General features: G+C 47.5%; 4 protein-coding genes and 1 non-coding gene across 5 annotated transcripts; 3 read left to right on the top strand and 2 right to left on the bottom strand.

Annotated features, from left to right (window-relative positions):
- The first annotated feature begins 231 nt into the window (after window positions 1-231).
- On the top strand, window positions 232-343 carry BO85DRAFT_t242. Its single transcript has one exon. It is a non-coding gene; the product is annotated as a tRNA-Leu (tRNA).
- Window positions 344-580: 237 nt separating this feature from the next.
- Window positions 581-2,879, bottom strand: BO85DRAFT_405414 (fungal specific transcription factor domain-containing protein). Its single transcript, XM_025657299.1, has 6 exons — window positions 2,824-2,879; window positions 2,321-2,685; window positions 1,789-2,267; window positions 1,560-1,735; window positions 938-1,504; window positions 581-881 (listed from the first exon to the last, which is right to left on the bottom strand). The coding sequence occupies exons 2-6, from the start codon at window positions 2,676-2,678 to the stop codon at window positions 656-658; spliced, it is 1,806 nt and encodes a 601-aa protein (XP_025511718.1). The 5' UTR covers window positions 2,679-2,685; window positions 2,824-2,879; the 3' UTR covers window positions 581-655.
- A 1,903-nt stretch (window positions 2,880-4,782) lies between these two features.
- On the top strand, window positions 4,783-9,647 carry BO85DRAFT_523435 (pleiotropic drug resistance family ABC transporter; the record flags this gene model as incomplete). Its single annotated transcript, XM_025665351.1, has 2 exons — window positions 4,783-5,470; window positions 5,536-9,647. The coding sequence occupies 2 exons, from the start codon at window positions 4,783-4,785 to the stop codon at window positions 9,327-9,329; spliced, it is 4,482 nt and encodes a 1,493-aa protein (XP_025511717.1). The 3' UTR covers window positions 9,330-9,647.
- A 3,841-nt stretch (window positions 9,648-13,488) lies between these two features.
- On the top strand, window positions 13,489-14,658 carry BO85DRAFT_491919 (uncharacterized protein; the record flags this gene model as incomplete). The annotated part of the gene is made up of 1 exon (XM_025663745.1): window positions 13,489-14,658. The coding sequence occupies one exon, from the start codon at window positions 13,489-13,491 to the stop codon at window positions 14,656-14,658; it is 1,170 nt and encodes a 389-aa protein (XP_025511716.1).
- Window positions 14,659-15,535: 877 nt separating this feature from the next.
- On the bottom strand, window positions 15,536-16,576 carry BO85DRAFT_503937 (short-chain dehydrogenase; the record flags this gene model as incomplete). Its single annotated transcript, XM_025664268.1, has 5 exons — window positions 15,536-15,560; window positions 15,615-15,750; window positions 15,848-16,132; window positions 16,195-16,301; window positions 16,364-16,576. The coding sequence occupies 5 exons, from the start codon at window positions 16,574-16,576 to the stop codon at window positions 15,546-15,548; spliced, it is 756 nt and encodes a 251-aa protein (XP_025511715.1). The 3' UTR covers window positions 15,536-15,545.
- Window positions 16,577-18,415: the final 1,839 nt, after the last annotated feature.

Genomic DNA, 18,415 nt, shown 5'->3' with positions numbered 1-18,415 from the left:
CATGCTCGATTCGACTTGCAAGCAGAATGATCAAAGGTTGGATCCTGCTGTGGTAAATATGATGAATTACTGACTATAAAACAAGTTACAGTGAGATTAGACTACTTTCTTGTTCATTGCAATCACAAATAGCATTATTGATGATGTTGTCGAGTTACCCCTAAACGACATACTTCTTTACACTTACCCTCCCTTGATAATGCTCTAAATCTCACCCATTCAACATCCTAAGGCAAGATGGCCGAGTTGGTCCAAGGCGTCAGGTTAAGGTCCACCTTAATACCCAGCTTCACAGCTTCCTGATCATCGTAAGATGGCGTGGGTTCGAATCCCACTCTTGTCATATGTTTTTTCTTTCTGCACGATATTCCCTGTGTTGGATACCAATTGATTTGATGAGTTAGTTATTCTTTTGCTTTTTTTTGTTCCCTTGCTTCTTTTTCTTCTTCTTCCTTGATATTTTTTATTTTTTATTTTTATTTTTTCGTTTAATTTCCTTCCCTTCTTTTTTATGAGCTTCTACTCTTTATGTGCTCCCGTAAATATGCATGCTTGCAGGTTTTGGGAAAGTTTATCCCTTCTGTGATCTCAACCGGGTATCATTAACAGTATACTGATAGCTATTCGCGACCGCGGGCAACCAAAGTAACCGCCTCTAATAGCATTCCTTCATTGCCCTCTCAGCGAGCGAGCGAAACTCGGCGCAATTCTTCACCAATCGCTTCATCCCTTCGCTAGTACTGTCCGAACACGTCGACGATAGAAATGCTTCTGCCTGATCGAGAATCCTCATATTATAGATCTGGCCTGTATCGCGGGGATTGCGAACAATACTCGAGGCCAGTGTTCTTAGTGCAACGGTGGGAAAATACATCGTTAACCTAGTATGTGGATGTTAGTGGGAAGTGTTGCGGTCGACAGATCAGGGTAAACGTACCCAAGGGAGATGTCATCCTTCGGGAGATACTTCATCAAGCCAATCGAAGCACGGGCAGCTTTGGAGGTCAGGGATGCTGAAAGTAGAACCCGGGGATTCGATAGAGAATCCGGGTTGATGGTATACCCAGGATGGTCTGAGAGATCTTGGGCAGAATTGATGCCTCGGGCGGCAATGAGAGAATGAATGGCGATCATGCAGTTGTGGTATGTGTGGTGCATGTGTAGTAGTATCAAGGATACTGGAGGGGAATGGAAGAGTGTAGGTGATTCGGGCTGAAACTCAGACGGGAGACTATCCTTCCATGCTTGTAGTTTCCTATCCAACTCTCCGACTGAGGCGAGGATCTGATGAAACGGCCTATCCGTAGCCGAAGCGGAGTAGAGGCGTTGATAGATCTCGCCTCTGATCTGTGCAAGTCTGCAGGCTGATGCGAAGGCGCTGAAGGTCCCTGCCCGGTCGTTTGTTGGCATGGAGTAGACGAGACAATTTGGTGCATCCAATGGTAGAGCTGCGCTGATGGCTTCGTCATTTTGTACTGGTGGTTCACCAAATCGAAAGGAGATTCTGTCTGAGTCAGCTGACATGTATAGGATGATTGTGGAAAGACATAGGTGCATACTCCCTATCGAGGCAGTAAGCAAGCCAAAAAACAGTCTGCCGCTCCTGTTTTTCTTCTTCGGTAAAGATCGAGATGTCTTCGGTCGTCCCCAAACCCAGTTGGTCGCTAATATGGATAGCGACGGATATTAGGAAACTGCAAGGCCGTGCAGCCGATGCCGCCATAAAGAGAACAACCTATTTGACCATCAACGTCAATTTTCCAAGAATATCAAAGACAAGGAGCATACCATTACTAAAAGACCCTGAAGACCCCGAAGATCGGGCGGACCCAAATAAAGCTCGTTGACAGCCTCCAGAGCATTCTTCAGAAGAAGCCAGCTTTTCTGATGATCCGGCTGCTTAGAAGCCCCATTGTCAGGAAGCATGTAGGCAACTGCCAAAATAGCATTCATGATAGCCCACTGACCTGGACTTTGAAAGCGCATATCAAGATGCGCTCTTTCAAAGAGGAGTAAAAGGTCCGACCGTCTGAATAAGGGAAATATGACATTGAAGTCCTCCAAATACCGTTCCACAAGACGTATGATATGCTCCTGAGGTGGGAGAGGACAGAACACTCTCCTGGGTGATATGCAGTGGAGTGGATAGTCGGCTATGAAACCATCACGCTCCTCCGCTAGGACGAGGCGTGTTAAATGGTCCATTGATTCGCCACCAGTCTTCTGCGCTATCCATTCTAAGCCCTCTTGTGAAATCATCGAGAAGCCTGATTGAGGTTAGACCTGGAGGAGGTGATAGGTGGCCCTTGGTTTAACTTACAGCCAGAGTTCAATATACCTCCGAGATATCTCGGAACGTTAAAGCATGGTACTGCCGCTTGTGGTTGACTTGATTGCCCAGACAGGTTTTGCATATGAGGGCTTGGGGATCTGCTCGCTGAAGACCGGTTCGGCCCTGGAGGCGGGCTTGTGTAGATGTTGCCCCAATCTGTATCATCGACGTCCTCAACCTGAGGACTACGATCCGTGGGACTTAATGACAACCTCAACGGTGAGATATCACCAACTCCCTCTGATGATGAAAGACCGATTATGGTATCATTTTCGCCTACGGTAAAACCAAGACCCTGCAGACGAGACTCCATGCGCTCAAGACTTCCTTCCAGATGATTGATCATCGCCTGCCTTTACCGAGCTAGTCAGCCCATATTCGTTGCGATCGATTCGTTGCAAAGTGATGACTAGCCGGACCTTCTCAAGTTTGCCTGGTATCTCTGCAGATTCCGGGTGCAAGCGATTCCCATCTTCTCGCATTGCGAGCACTTGGCTTTGTTGGAGAGATCGCATTTAATCTTCCTGCGCTGACAGGTATCACAAGCCTAATTACATTTAATTAGCGTGATGACGGTTTTGAGTTGATTATGGGTGGACCCGCACCTTTCTCCGTGTGCTCTTTCTGCCATCTTCCTTACCTGGATCTAAAGGAAACGAATCTTGTTGGCTAGACATGGGGTTACTAGGGATGGAAGAGTCCATGCCTCTGCTGGTATTGGATGGTCCATTCATTGTCGGATTTGGACATGATAGAAATCCACCAGGGATAGTGGAGCAGGGGGGAAGGGGGGGTGATTTAGCTTGGGCTGGGAAATCGGGTTGATAATGGACGTAGAGGGGAAATTAAGTTGAGTGAGAGCCCCTTTTAGGAATTATTCTTCAGATCACCAAGTAACCGACGAAGATCACTCCCTTTGTTTAAGCGGGATGCTTCTTAGTCTAGACCCTGGATGAGGGGTGTTAGGTTGATGAGGGTTTCATTTTGCCTCCACTGTAGGATGGAGAAGCACAACGCATTTTTCTTTGTGGACAAGACGATTGTTTGGGAAACAGACTAGAGATCGCCTTCAAACCAATCTGATACAACGCACACAACGTTCTGCTCGGGAAGTCTTGGACCCGAGTTTAGGAGCATGGGAAGGGGCCCATTCGCCCTATCCGAGGAGTGATGGTGAACGTGTGGTGGACATTCGACCAGAGAATGTCCACTTTGTGTCACAGAGTGTTTGTGCTGTACAGATATTGATTAGATAACAATGCAAATTTATCAATGAAATGCGGTTGGCCAATGGGTATCGAAGATGAACAGCAGCTAAACCAAAAGAAGCCATCTTGGCGTCCCCGGATGCCGGAAGTTCGTTGCAAACTGTCACAAATAACGGTAATGGGTGTGTAACAATACCAAACGCAATTGCGTCTTCTCACGCTGCCGATCCTCTCCTCTCCATCTTCTCCTTAGTATTCTCTCGGTGGCCAGACACACACCGTGCACTTAACCGAGCATGAAGAGCATGAAGGGAACGTGACAACCGCGTCTGATCTATCTACTTTACAAAACGATGGTGCAATCGGAAGAGTGTGAAGATGAACACTTCATCTGACCGGAAGAATGGTGCAGATGCAAACAGCGTCGAGTCGCGGTCTTTATGGCTGGCTGATCTCCACCCTAGAGACAGACACCAGCAACAGCTTAGTTACTCCTTATCCGAAGTCCTCTCACGGGTGCAACTACAACCGTGATCCGGATCATTCCACGTGTATTCAGCGATAAGAGAAGATCGCCCTTGGGCCATCCATGGAAAGCCCAGCAGTTGTGAATTCGCCCGACCGCCAGGCGCCCCCCAGGGACACTCCCGTTCCCCGAAAGCTGGGTCCGCAGTCATGCTGGTTGGCTCGGAATCCGGAGTTCCAGCACAACTGCAATACCCAAAAGAGGATAGAGAAGAGGAATTATTAATCAGAATTAGCCTTCTAACTCTCGGGTGGAAACCGTTACCTCCAGCCTAGCGGATATGATAGGGGGTCGCATAAGCCGCCTAACAATCTGATTCGGGTGCCCGGAGGTTCCCTGTGCACGCTAGGCAGATCATATGGCTAAAAACCATGGCGAATCTTCTGTCTGTCATTGCAACAATGGAGATCGGGAACTCCGCGAGCGGGTCCCTGGAACTTTCGTTTACCGAAAGACTAGGCCTATTGCTTCCAGTTCCAGCATTGTGGACCCCCGTCTTACACACAGCCCAGGAGTTACTTATAGTTGTTATATAACCTCCACTATCTGCTGGCCCCTTAGTCCGTCTCCATCTCGCTGAAAATTGAAAGATTATTTTCGAATTCTTTACCAACACCTACTGCGTGGTTCATCCCTAGAGCACCGCAGGGCTCAACGGTCGGTGCTTGCTTTTGGTGCATGACGAAAGCAGCGTAAATCCGAAAAATCAAGCCACCATGTCGTCGTTCGTCGCCACGACAAATCCCAACTCCTCCCGGGCACAGGCGGTGGTCAGCCATAACCTGCCACACATGCAGGGCAGCCCAGACTTGGACAATGCAGTCCATGGATCCCCCGGGAGCGCATACACCGAGAAGTCGGAGCAGAGAAGCGAAGATGACGAAACGTTGCAAGGGAAGGAGGAGAAGATAGAAGCGCGGGTGGGCGACCTTGCTCGACAGCTCACGCGCCAATCAACTCGGTTTTCTACCAAAGGCACCCTCGATAATCCCTTTGCAGTCGACGATCCGGAATCGACGCTCAACCCTCACAGCCCCAACTTCAAGCCCAAGGACTGGATGAAGATGCTTCTCGCCATCAGATCTCGTGACCCCGAGCGATACCCTGACCGTACAGCTGGTGTTGCTTTCAGGAATCTGAATGTTCATGGATTCGGGTCGCCGACTGACTATCAGAAAGACGTCCTGAATTCACTCCTCGAACTGGGCACACTGGCTCGCCGACTAGTCGGAATGAAGATGCAAAAGATCCAGATTCTTCGTGAATTCGACGGTTTAGTGAAAAGTGGGGAGATGGTTGTTGTGCTTGGAAGACCTGGTAGTGGTTGTTCCACGTTCCTCAAGACAATTGCCGGAGAGATGAACGGTATTGAAATGTCTGAAGACTCTGTGCTCAACTACCAGGGTATGTATCTCAATCACCGTTATTTCTTGACCGCATGTCTGCTAACATTGGTTGTCAACGTTCAGGTATACCCGCAAAAGAGATGCAAAAGTCTTTCCGGGGTGAAGCTATCTACAACGCCGAGACCGATGTCCACTTCCCTCAACTTTCCGTTGGTGATACACTGAAGTTTGCGGCCCTCGCAAGGGCCCCTAGGAATCGCCTTGAGGGCGTCAACCGGCACCAATATGCGGAGCATATGAGAGACGTGGTCATGGCCATGCTTGGACTTTCCCATACGATCAATACTCGCGTAGGAAATGACTTCATTCGCGGAGTCAGTGGTGGTGAGAGGAAGCGTGTCAGTATCGCAGAGGCTACCCTCAGTCAGGCACCACTCCAGTGCTGGGATAACAGCACCAGAGGTCTTGATAGCGCCAACGCCCTTGAATTCTGCAAGAATCTTAATCTCATGAGCAAGTACTCCGGAACCACTGCCTGTGTCGCTATCTATCAGGCGTCTCAGAGTGCATACGATGTGTTCGACAAGGTGACTGTACTCTACGAAGGACGGCAAATCTATTTCGGACGAACCACGGAGGCGAAGCAGTTCTTTGTGGATATGGGATTCGAGTGCCCTGAGCGTCAAACCACTGCCGACTTCTTAACATCTCTCACCAGCCCATCGGAGCGCTTGGTCCGCCCTGGCTTTGAGAACCGTGTCCCTCGTACTCCAGATGAATTCGCAGCAGCTTGGAAACAAAGCAGTGCCAGAGCGGCACTTCTCAGGGAAATTGAAGAGTTTGAGCAGCAGTACCCGATCCACGGCTCTTCCTATGATGCTTTCGTGGACGCCCGGAAGGCCATGCAGTCGAAAAACCAACGCGTCAAATCTCCCTACACCATCTCAGTGTGGGAGCAGATCTCTCTGTGCACTGTTCGTGGATTCCAACGTCTCAAGGGAGACTCCAGTTTAACTGTCAGTGCCTTGATTGGTAACTTTATTATTGCCTTGATTGTGGCGTCGGTTTTCTACAACCTCCCGGATACAACGGCCAGCTTTTACTCCCGTGGAGCTCTGTTGTTCTATGCAGTTCTCTTGAATGCCTTCTCCAGTGCGCTCGAAATTTTGACACTCTATGCTCAACGTCCGATCGTCGAAAAGCAGGCAAGATATGCATTTTATCATCCTTTTACGGAAGCCGTGGCCTCCATGCTGTGCGATACACCTTATAAGCTCATCAACTCAATCACGTTCAACCTTCCCTTGTACTTTATGACGAACTTGCGTCGCACTGCTGGTGCCTGGTGGACATTTTGGATCTTTTCAGTTGTCACTACATACACCATGTCCATGATCTTCAGAACTATGGCCTCCACCTCACGATCCCTCTCGCAAGCACTTGTGCCTGCGGCTCTTTTAATTCTGGGAATGGTCATTTACACAGGTTTTGTGATTCCCACTCGCAATATGCTTGGTTGGTCCCGTTGGATGAATTATATCAACCCGATCGCCTACTCCTTCGAAAGTTTCATGGTCAATGAGTTTTCTGGTCGCCATTTTACATGCTCCAGCATTGTTCCTTCTGGCGATGGGTATGACTCCATATCCTTGGACTACAGGATTTGCTCCACAGTCGGTTCCACGGCCGGATCGGCGATCGTGGACGGAACTTCCTACCTGAAACAAAGTTTCGAATACACCAAAGGACATGAATGGCGCAACATCGGAATCTTGATCGCCTTCATGGTATTCTTCTGTTTTGTCTACCTTGCTAGCACCGAATATATCTCCGAGGCAAAGTCCAAGGGTGAAGTCCTCTTGTTCCGTCGCGGCCACCAGCCAAAGCTTGGTGAAGCCGACATGGAATCTTCAGCTACCCCTGGTGGTGCTGTCAAAGGCGACGCTCCCGCCCAGGGCTCGGAAGTTCGCATTCAGAAGCAAACGGCTATCTTCCATTGGCAAGACGTGTGTTACGACATCAAGATCAAGGGTGAACCTAGACGCATCTTGGATCATGTTGACGGCTGGGTGAAGCCCGGGACTTGCACCGCCCTGATGGGTGTGTCGGGAGCCGGTAAGACGACATTGCTCGATGTCCTGGCCACGCGTGTCACAATGGGAGTTGTCACGGGAGAGATGCTCGTCGATGGACGGCCACGCGACCAGTCATTCCAACGCAAAACCGGCTATGTACAACAACAGGATCTGCATCTACCTACTTCTACCGTTCGCGAGGCTCTCCGGTTCAGTGCTTTGCTGCGTCAGCCGGCTCATGTTAGCCGAGAGGAGAAACTGGACTACGTTGAGGAGGTGATCAAACTCCTGGGCATGGAGCCTTACGCGGATGCGATCGTTGGTGTGCCCGGAGAGGGATTGAACGTGGAGCAACGCAAGCGTCTGACAATTGGTGTCGAACTTGCTGCCAAGCCGCAGTTATTGCTTTTCCTGGATGAACCTACTTCTGGTCTTGACAGTCAGACTTCATGGTCAATCCTCGATCTTATTGATACACTTACTAAACATGGACAAGCCATTCTTTGCACCATCCACCAGCCTTCTGCCATGTTGTTCCAGCGCTTTGACCGATTGCTCTTCTTGGCGCGCGGCGGAAAGACGATCTATTTTGGTGAAATCGGCGAGAATTCCAACACACTGTCCAGCTACTTCGAACGCAACGGCGCCCATCCATTGGCCGAGGGAGAAAACCCGGCAGAGTGGATGCTTGACGTTATTGGGGCAGCACCAGGTTCTCACACAGACATAGATTGGCCAAAAGTATGGAGGGAAAGTCCTGAGCATACGAAAGTCAAGGAGCACCTTGCAGAACTGAAATCGACCCTATCTACCAAACCCGAGGACAACTCCGACCCGGAAGCTTTCAAGGAATACGCAGCAGGCTTTGGTGTCCAGCTTTATGAATGCTTGCTTCGTGTCTTTGCCCAATATTACCGCACACCAAGCTATATCTGGTCGAAGACTATTCTCTGTGTTCTGTCTGCCCTCTACATTGGATTTTCGTTCTTCCACGCTCCTAATTCTATTCAGGGCATGCAGAACCAGATGTTCAGTGTGTTCATGTTGATGACTATCTTTGGTAACCTGTGCCAACAGATCATGCCACACTTTGTCACTCAGAGATCACTCTACGAAGTCCGAGAACGCCCATCCAAGACCTATTCCTGGCAGGCATTCATGACGGCCAATATTTTCGTGGAACTCCCATGGAATACCCTGATGGCCGTTCTCATGTTCGTCTGTTGGTACTACCCGATCGGATTATATAACAACGCGAAGCCCACTGATTCCGTCAATGAACGGGCCGGTCTCATGTTTTTGCTTATTTGGGTCTTCCTTCTCTTTACGTCGACCTTCGCCCACATGGTGATTGCTGGAATCGAGCTAGCAGAGACAGGAGGTAATATCGCGACGTTGTTATTCTCCCTTTGCCTGATCTTCTGTGGTGTTCTTGCGACTCCATCCAATATGCCTGGATTCTGGATCTTCATGTACCGGTTGTCCCCGTTCACGTACCTGGTATCTGCTATGCTCTCAGCAGGCCTTGCTGGCACTACCGTGACATGCGAGGCCGTCGAGTATCTGTCATTTAACACGCCTGGAAACCAGACATGTCAGGATTATATGTCATCGTATATCAGCGCCAATGGGGGTTACCTGTTGAACCCATCAGCCACATCAGACTGCCAATTCTGCACTATGAGCAGCACGGATACCTTCCTTGCTTCAGTGGTTAGTTACTTCTCGGATGCCTGGCGCAACTTCGGCTTGATGTGGGTGTATATCGCCTTCAACATTGTCGCGGCGGTGGGTATCTACTGGTTGGCTCGTGTGCCAAAGGGCAAGATGGTGGCTAAGTGATCTGTGTACGTCGTATCATCCTAGCTGCATGATGGCAGCTCGGGACTCCTTTTACCCTTCAACATCATATATTTCCAATTACAATTTCTTTCCACTTCACTGTTCATTGTTTATTGTACGATCGTCAGAAGATTGTCCATATAACTTTTCTCTTCGTGTCGCTCATTTTCCAGCTGACTGTCCTTGGATGTACTTCTTGGACACTCACCGGACACTCCGTTTTTTTGTTGATTTCGCTTCTGTTCTGCTGTATACTTTCTCTTTCTTCAACAGTTGTACAGATAGAGCTATACACTATTAGACTTAGACTGCAACAGCAATAATCAATTTTGGCTTACATTATCACCCGTTTCAATGCTTGGGTTGCATGGACTGATCACACTATGAAAAATTTCATAGTATATAGTAGACATCGCCCAACATTTCCAATTCAAGACTACCCATCACATACACGAACCTTATCGCATTCTCCAAAACCACAAGACTTCTATTCGACAAGACAGAATCTTTAGTTGTTTCCCCATGCCGTCCATCATGTCGGACGATAAGCATATTGCCGACCAGTAAGTCCTTTATAATAGTAGACTATCGCTTCCCAACCCATTATCAGTAACATCTATATTAATGATACCCTAGTCAAAAGAAGTACTGACTATGTGTAGTTGACATAGGATTTGAACCACTGTCTACTATTAGCCTGAAGTATGAATGAACAATATAACAACCTCACCTAGGTTAGTACGTGCAGCCCCAAAACATACTGGATATCTATATGAATTAACCCGAATAAGCGATTCAAAGTCACTAATGAAAGGCAGCAGAACGAGAAGGGTTACTCCGGGCGCAAGATAGCAGGGACGGGTATGCTTTGAACAATCTGAGTCGCGACGTTTACAACATGAAGATGAAGAGGATAGGATTGTACCTAAACAGGCATTTCAATTATCTAGTATTTAGATCAAACATACTTGCTAAGTGACGCCACAATTGTGGGAACACGAAGCAAACAATCATCATCTGGCTACTATAGCACTGGAGGGTAATCTATGATAAATCGTAAGCTCTGGTCTCTGCAGAGTGCAGATACAAGAGGGGTACAAAAGTGGTTGAAGGATGCTAATGTGACTAAATATAGTTCGGAACCATGGTATTTTCAGAACTTTGATAGATGGAAATCCTAAGTCCTAACAGCCTCGATTCTGCCAGTCTGTGTAATGTGTAAGTGTGTATGCAATGTCTCTGAAAGTGGGTGGGGCGGCCGAAAATTCTCCGCCAAACCGCCGAATCATCCTTTCGCTAGAACCACGATCATCGCGAACGGACCGAAATAGGCAAAAATTTCGAGATGGGTGGAGTACCCCAAGGCAACGGCGTTACCCGTTTGTCTCACTTTATCAATGAGTATCTAATAACGGAACACAAGATTGAAACATGTTGCATTTTGCGGAGTACGAGGCTGTCCGGAAAGTGATACATGGGGTTATGGCGATCTAATCCATTCAGAGAAACCAGGTTTCCTACTTGGGTCAGATCGCGAACCCTGCCCCTTGTTGATCTTCTTCGGAGTCGAGGATTACTTCAACTGGTTCGGCGGTTCTCATTGCCTCCAAACGGGCATATGCTATGCCAGCCTGAGGGAGTGTCCTGGTGATAAGTTTGGTGCGATTCTTAGACCTCATTCATGTATATCAAGAAATCGTTCGTCGCCAGTAAATCCTGGATTGCTGTTCGATTTTGTCATTGGCACCGTTGATCCTCCAAAGCGATTTCTTTCGAAGAGAAAGTAAAACTTGCTTCGTCAGTCGTCTGAGAATGGGAGGAAGCCCCTACCACGCATTACATTAGGGGCTATCAATAGTGATGGTATGATTCTAGAAAACTGCTAATGTCTACCCTCCCTCCAAATACGTGCTGCTTGCTAACATCATACAAAACCAATTCCTACTTTTCGAACCGGGTGAAAGATGGATGTATTAACCTGGCATTGACTAGGGAGGAGTTGCAGTAAGTTCTGACGTCTGAATCATTCATGAATTAGGCCAATTGACATTGCAGGATAAATGCAAAGTCAAAGCTTGGCTGCGAACAGATCAAGGCCTGGAAGAAGAGAAGAATACGATGTTCCTCTACCCCATTGCGGAAGATGTAGGAGGGGGGGGGGGTTTATACTACCGATGGATTTGGGATCGGCGGACTGCTGAATAGATCTAGGATCCCGCAGCGTCGAGAAGTAGATTCGCTCTCATGGTCTGGGAAACCAAATTGCTACTGGGTTGGTTATCCGCCACTACCTATAAGTAACCCGTTGTACTTGAATATCGCACCATAGTGGATCGACATTAAGAGCAGGGTTGCTGGGATATATCTTTCCCAGCCTTTACCGACCGGGGATCAAAGTGCTATCGAACTGCTAACTGGATTCGAAAGATGGGTGTACTCGCGTTTAGATAATTGGGATGGCACAGCAAAGCAGAAAACAGCTTTATGACCTTGAATACAGTAGGTTCGGAGTTTAGTATGGCAAATTCAAGAGGAAGCTTTATCATGTAATCAGATAATTCGGATTAGAAGATCTGCCATGACTTCGAATCACTTACTTATATTAGGAACTGTTTCCTAATTCTGCTTTTCATATTTTATAATATTTTTCGGGCATCTCCGAGGTATTTAGAAAAGCTCCAGAATGAAGAGGATTAGATTTCTCATTATTTTATTCTATTAATTTATTTGCTGTTTGTCATTTATTCCTCGTTAGTACCATTTTGTATCCCCTGTAGAGGTTGGAGTTGATTCATACATTTATTTTTGCTTGACTAGCATTTGCTTCAGAGTATCAAATGGTTGAGTTAATTCTGAGTCACGGTGTTTCTAAACCTATCTAGATAAGTTTTGTTGTTCCAGTCTAAATCTGGCCCGCTAACTCCTGAACCTGTCGCGGGTGCCCAGCACACTACATTCGTGGTCGTCTCAAACGTACCAAGCATTTGGAGGATATCCGCTCTTGGCGGCTTTACCCTTTGAAGGCGTCAGCATGTTACTCTATTTTTGTAATCCTGAGCGATGGTTGCTCGCAAGTAACACCTGGCCTAGGACTGGGATTGTAATGTGGCACGGTCACAACTCATTCTTGTAGACCAACGCGCCTGTAATTATACCAAGAGTGCCAAATATGCGTTTCATGGACATGTAACACTTCACTTCTACCCACTAACATAGAGTAAAATACTTAGCCGGATCTAAGACAGCGGCAGCAACCTTGTCAGGGTTTGATGAACTACAAGTGGGTCACGAAATCAGCCTCGCCGTCTTTTTTACTGCTTTGGGCAGTTGAAGGGAGAAGTATTTTTGTATCCAATCAAGCAGATTCCATGAATCTTAGAGTATCACTTGTCTCACACCTTTTGACGGATATCCTTCTCTCCGTGGATTCACCGAGGATTTAGCCCGTTTATGATGCACATACTAAAGGCCTTGGCCTTCTTAACCTATCATAAGCTAATCGGAGTGAGTTGGCAATCGGCGATGGGTTTAATAGCCCACCTCACAACTGCAGGTATGGAGAAAATAACACGACCATGAAGACGAAAATGAAACATGGGGTTGGGGTTGATTTTTCTGAGCTGGAGCACGTCAAAGCATCCGGTAGGTAGGTTAAGCAATGAAAACCGGTGTCAGAACCTTAGCATCGCAGAACGGTCTGCCAGGGTCCAAAAAAAAGCGCAAGGACCATGAAGCGAGGCACTAGCCTCTTTAAGACGCAATCCAGGTACGAGGCACAAGCAAACCCGGACGATGCTACTCAGGCAGCCACATTATTAGTCAAAGATGGCTGTGTATATCCACTTTGGCAATATGGTCCCTGCTCCAGGCTATCATTTACGGGTCCTAAGTGGCCAGTGCTAAGCTAAGAAGAGCCCTATATCCGTATTCGTATTTGACCTCGGCAGGATCTTACTTTGGTGCACCCTGAAACAAAAAAGATTCCAGGAGATCAACATAGACGGTGCAATGTAGATGCAAAGCCCTGGAAAGGAAGAGAGAAAAAGAATAGGGGCGACTGCTGTGCTGTGTCATTAAAGAGACAGATGTGCTCCAGGAGGACTGGACGTAGCTTTTCTTGCTCTACCATGTCAAACATCGTCGCACCTGCAAGCACATAATGGCGATATTTAATGTGGTTCTTTCTGCTTCTTACCTCTATATATTTGGTACTATATTCTTTGACATCGTTCACTTTCTCCTACACAGATGGTCGAGATCCCGCTGGCGAATCCTCCGCTTTCTTTCTCGCTGTCATCAGTACCATCACCTATACTACCCCCGATCTCTACAATTCAATCAGCGATACGCCAAACCAAATGCTTTGATTGCTCTTCCTCTCGAGCTTATATGTCAGTTGCTCGGAAGCATCATCGGCTGGATCCTTGCTACCATCCTGAATTGTTATATCAAACGTCTCGATTCGAAGGCCTTGTCTATTGTCCTCGTCGTACAAACCGTTCGCTCTCTTTTTGTTATCATTATTAACGGCCAGGACTCCAATCATATCGCACTTGACAAAGTACCCAAAGATCATAGCTGGGCATTTGTGGGACCGGAGTACCACTCCTTGCATCATATCTACCCAGATCGGTATATGGGGTCTATGGTAAAGCTGTTCGACTGGGTTGCGGGTACTGCATACGCGCTGAAGAACAAGACGGTGGTCATGACGGGTGGATCGGGGGCATTTGGACAAGCGATGGAGAAGCAATTACTGGCTGAAGGAGTCAAAAGCATACACAAGTTGCAGTTCGGCAAAGACTGGGACAATGGGGACTTCTCGCGTGTCGGTACCATCCTTCAAGAGGCAGATATCATCATTCTCGCCCACGGAACCAAAGGTCTGGATGCCATGGCCTCAAACTGCATCTCATCAGTCCGTTTGATTGAGCTGTTCATGCAACAAAAGTCCGCACAGTCTCAGAGAACCAAGGTTCTACCTGAAATCTGGTACGTTGGCAGCGAAGCAGAGCTTCATCCTGCCTGGGGTGGGCCTGAGATGGTACGATACACCGCGTCAAAGAGAGCATTCTTACCCTACGCTCGTGCTCTGTACAAGTCAGACAAGGTAATATATCGACATATTGTCCCTGCAGCGTTCGATTCCCGCATGGGAAAGGCGATTGTGTCGGCTGACTGGGCTGCGCGGTGCACAATGTCGTGGCTTCGACGGGGAGCTTATTATATCCCGGTCACATATACGGGGCTCGCATGTCTGAACTTCTTCAAGTTTCTATTTGGGCCCTCAGCAGATCCGACATGGGTAAATAAGATAGGAGAATCCTAGGAGGTTGCATATTGTGGATAGTGTACATGTTACCATTTCATTTTGTCACTTTTCTCGGTATGTAAGCGAGTTCTAGGGCTTTAGGCGCATATAAATACTATATGTGTTACATTACTATAAATTAACATCGGAATGTCCTCTAGACCAATATGGCCGATCCAGGTCCGCTCATGCTTCTGCATGATACCAATTAATGCTTCTTCTGCCAACCACACCAATGAAAAGAAACGTGGTTTCACCTACAGTCCCTCATGCATTCAAACAAAAAGCAAAATATGGAAACAAAAACATACAACAGAAGGGATTCGCTGGTGGTCACCCACCCAACTACTAACCTCCCGGCGTGTGGCTTAAGTACGGCTGAGCGGACGGGAAGCCCTGTTTTCCACACCCTGTGGTCGTATGTACTTGTCTTTTCTTTATATTACTATATGTAATGCAAAATATCATAATTAAAAGTGATATATCGAACACGAAGCCTACATCCTAACTATTCCACTCTCGATAAGTAGGGAAGGCAGACTTGACACGTACACTAGCTAGGACTAAGCAGCTATAGCGGAAGACCTGCCAGCGACAACCTAGACTTCATGCTAATTTCCGATCGTTCTCCGATCAGATGTTCGCCTTCTCACCCTTGCCTACTGCTACATCGTTGGAAACAATCTAAAAAATGCTATCAACCTCAGAGCACATAGAACAGGGAGACACTAACTACGATACTTATCAGGACTTCCTACCTTCTCTATGCAAATTAAAATGTTAATTAGCCTGGCATGTAAAACTACTCTAACTGCACGGGCATATGATCTATACTTCCTGACATTGCTACGGGAAAACTCGTTTGAGGAAATCACCAACGCAAATCACATTCCATCTTCAAGCTATCACCATGGATGACTCTGTTTACTATTAGAAAGGCCCTGGTCTAGACGAATGATTGCGCTTATACTCACCCTCCCATCCCAACACCAAAATGTCCCGTTGTCCCCTTCACCTCTCTCCTCAACAACTCTCAGCATCCCCTCCACGCTCTCTCTCGGCTGGATCACACCTTCCACTACCCAATCCAACTCCACATTCGCCATATCACTGCCGCAACATATTAGCGCAACAGATCTCACATCAGGCAAACACAACCAGCAACCAGGGCTGTTGAAAATCAATAGCCTATAACAAGGGTACTCACGTTTCCACCTCGCCCGGATGCAGCGCCAGGACGCACGTCCGGCCACCCTTCCGCGAAATTTCCGCCGCCATGTGCCTCAATGATTGATTGAGGGCTGCTTTGGTCGCCGCATATACGGCAAATCCGTCTTCGTGGCTTCGGAAATGGCTCGCTGAACCGGAGTCAGAGGAAATAAATATGATTTTCTCTAACGGTGTGGTCGGGTCGATGGAAAGCATCCTTTGGGCGACAATTACCGGACCAATTGTGTTGGTTTGCAAGTGGTGGGTAAAGGACTGGAAAGAGCTAGTTTGTAACAGCCTATGTGAGTCAAGGCTATATTCGTATCTTATGGGCCATAGGCGTACATCTCTGTAGCACGATTCGGATACTGGTTGATACCAGCATTCAAAATGACATTCGTTAATCGTAGCCCCCCATCTCGCACGGCCTTTTCGACATTGTGAGAAAAGTCCTAGTTCCATGTGTCATCTTCCGCCCTTATCACCAGTGGATATGTCTTAACGTTCAACTCACATCGATACTATCAGGCTTGGTAACGTCGCATTCCTCTACGGTGATTAGTGGAGCACCATTCCGAGTGTATTGGGAAAGCAATCCGAAGAGCTGTCCAGCACTTGATAGGCTGCGTACTGCGGCGATAACCCGTTCTCCAGAGCTTGCTAGCTGCCGAACAAACTCCAGGCCGATACCTCTTGATGCACCCACGACAACCCATGTTCTGGTCATTTTGATTGATTGTCGGGGCAGGATAGATATGCGGGTGTCAACGGCGGGCAGAACTGAAAAAGGAAATGAGATTACGAACATGGGTGAGCTTATTTTCGGCCTGCTGGTCTTATCCTTTATCCTGGTGGGAGGATGAGCGTATCTTTTACCGAAAGTGGAAAAACGGTGGAGTCAAGTTGGAAGGAATGAATGGATAAGGGCAACCCCGCAGATAGGGAGTCAATCTCCAACTTCAATCGGCCACCGCAACTTCTACCGCTACGCGAACATGCGTCTCCCTCTGACGCCAACCCACCGGCATCATCCACAGGGTGTACGGACGAATGCGCCAAGCTACAGTCTACTACTGACGAAGATATCGTCAACTTTTTGACCAAGGCCAAAAAGATCTATTGATTCTAATCTTCTATTTACTAGTCGTAGTATTGCAAAGATTGGTGACATTTATACATTTGGTGGCTGAACAATACTATTAACCTTCATCCCTTTAATCAGAACATCCCGCATTGTTCCTGCCGTCTTAATCCTGATGTCAAAGAGGCTTTTCTGGGCTGTAGTACTCAAAGCTCCTAGAGCATTCTGATCATCTACGCCCTAATCTGGACGTTCCAAAACAATCTCAGTTGCTGATATATCCCGACAGAAAATAAAAGCATTCGCTTTGCATGCCAATAGGTGGGAAATCAAAGTAGATTGTAAAAAATGTTTATAAAATTATGATTACGTGCTGTATTGCGACCGAAAAATTCACTTTTACCCGATTAGGCTGGGATAGTTAAGTCATGCGTGATTAGTCAGCGATCCTCACAGTGGAGAGGATGAGTACTGTTTGTCTCTGGAGAGAGCATCAATCGTCAAGTATAATAGAAGGTAGTATATATAGCATTTTCACTCTAGTTTCGACAAGCTCTACTACCGTGGTCCGGTACGTTTTAGTTGTAGCGCTGACTTTCAAATATCGCACGGTACTGGGCTAAATATATATCAGCGACTTGAAAAGAACCACTACTACTCACGAGGCAATCGCCACCGATTGAGGCCATCCTAGACGTCTGCTACGCGAAACAGGAAATCAACCATTTGAACAACAGTATCGGTAGGCATCTAGCTTACTGAAGCACCACGGCTCTACTCCGACGGGGTGCCCGATCATGAATGCTACCACTACAAGTGACTGGGTCGATCGATTCTAGCTCAGCGGCCTCGTGACTCTTCGATTAGCTTTCCCACATGGTATTCTAGCCCATCAAGGACTGAAGAGTAAGTCATCCAGGTCACTTACAGCTAGATACTAGATAGATGGCACTAGGCACGAAGGCTCTGACCCACTCAGATCTTCACTGGTAGCCAGCTGCCGTGTGCAATAAGGTCGCGTCGAGGATTCACGCCGAGCAAAATCAAAGTTAGGCCGGTCATGCAAAGGCTACTTTGGCGCACAACGGAAGCTTAAGTTCAAGAACCACAAGTGTCAAGTCTCATTGTCATGGAGGGTTCCAGTGGGACGAGAGGGCGCCGCATGCGGTGATGCCCCACTGAACCGTAATCTTGGTTGGACTGCCGCGCAGCCCCGATTCGACGGAATTCTCCGATCTGTTGGGGTGACGTTGTCCGATGAATAACAATAATGCCCTATGATGTATCGAAGACAATAGAATATGGGCCAAGAAGGGTTTTACTCATCCTCTTGCTCTTGTGGCTTGTGCGAGGCGAAGGGCTTGCATGATCTTTAGACTTTAGCGCTGTTGCTGCCGAAGGAAGAGGGTTATGAGAAAACTGCCAAAATGAACGGTGGTCGACCGGATTCGATTAGGAGCAGTAGTGTAGCATATCAGAAACCAT

This window comes from Aspergillus piperis (genome assembly GCF_003184755.1).
Source record: "Aspergillus piperis CBS 112811 unplaced genomic scaffold BO85scaffold_22, whole genome shotgun sequence".
Classification (NCBI taxonomy): Eukaryota; Fungi; Ascomycota; class Eurotiomycetes; order Eurotiales; family Aspergillaceae; genus Aspergillus; species Aspergillus piperis.
The sequence above is the reverse complement of the archived record's forward strand: the minus strand, read 5'-3'. Positions and strand labels throughout refer to the sequence as shown.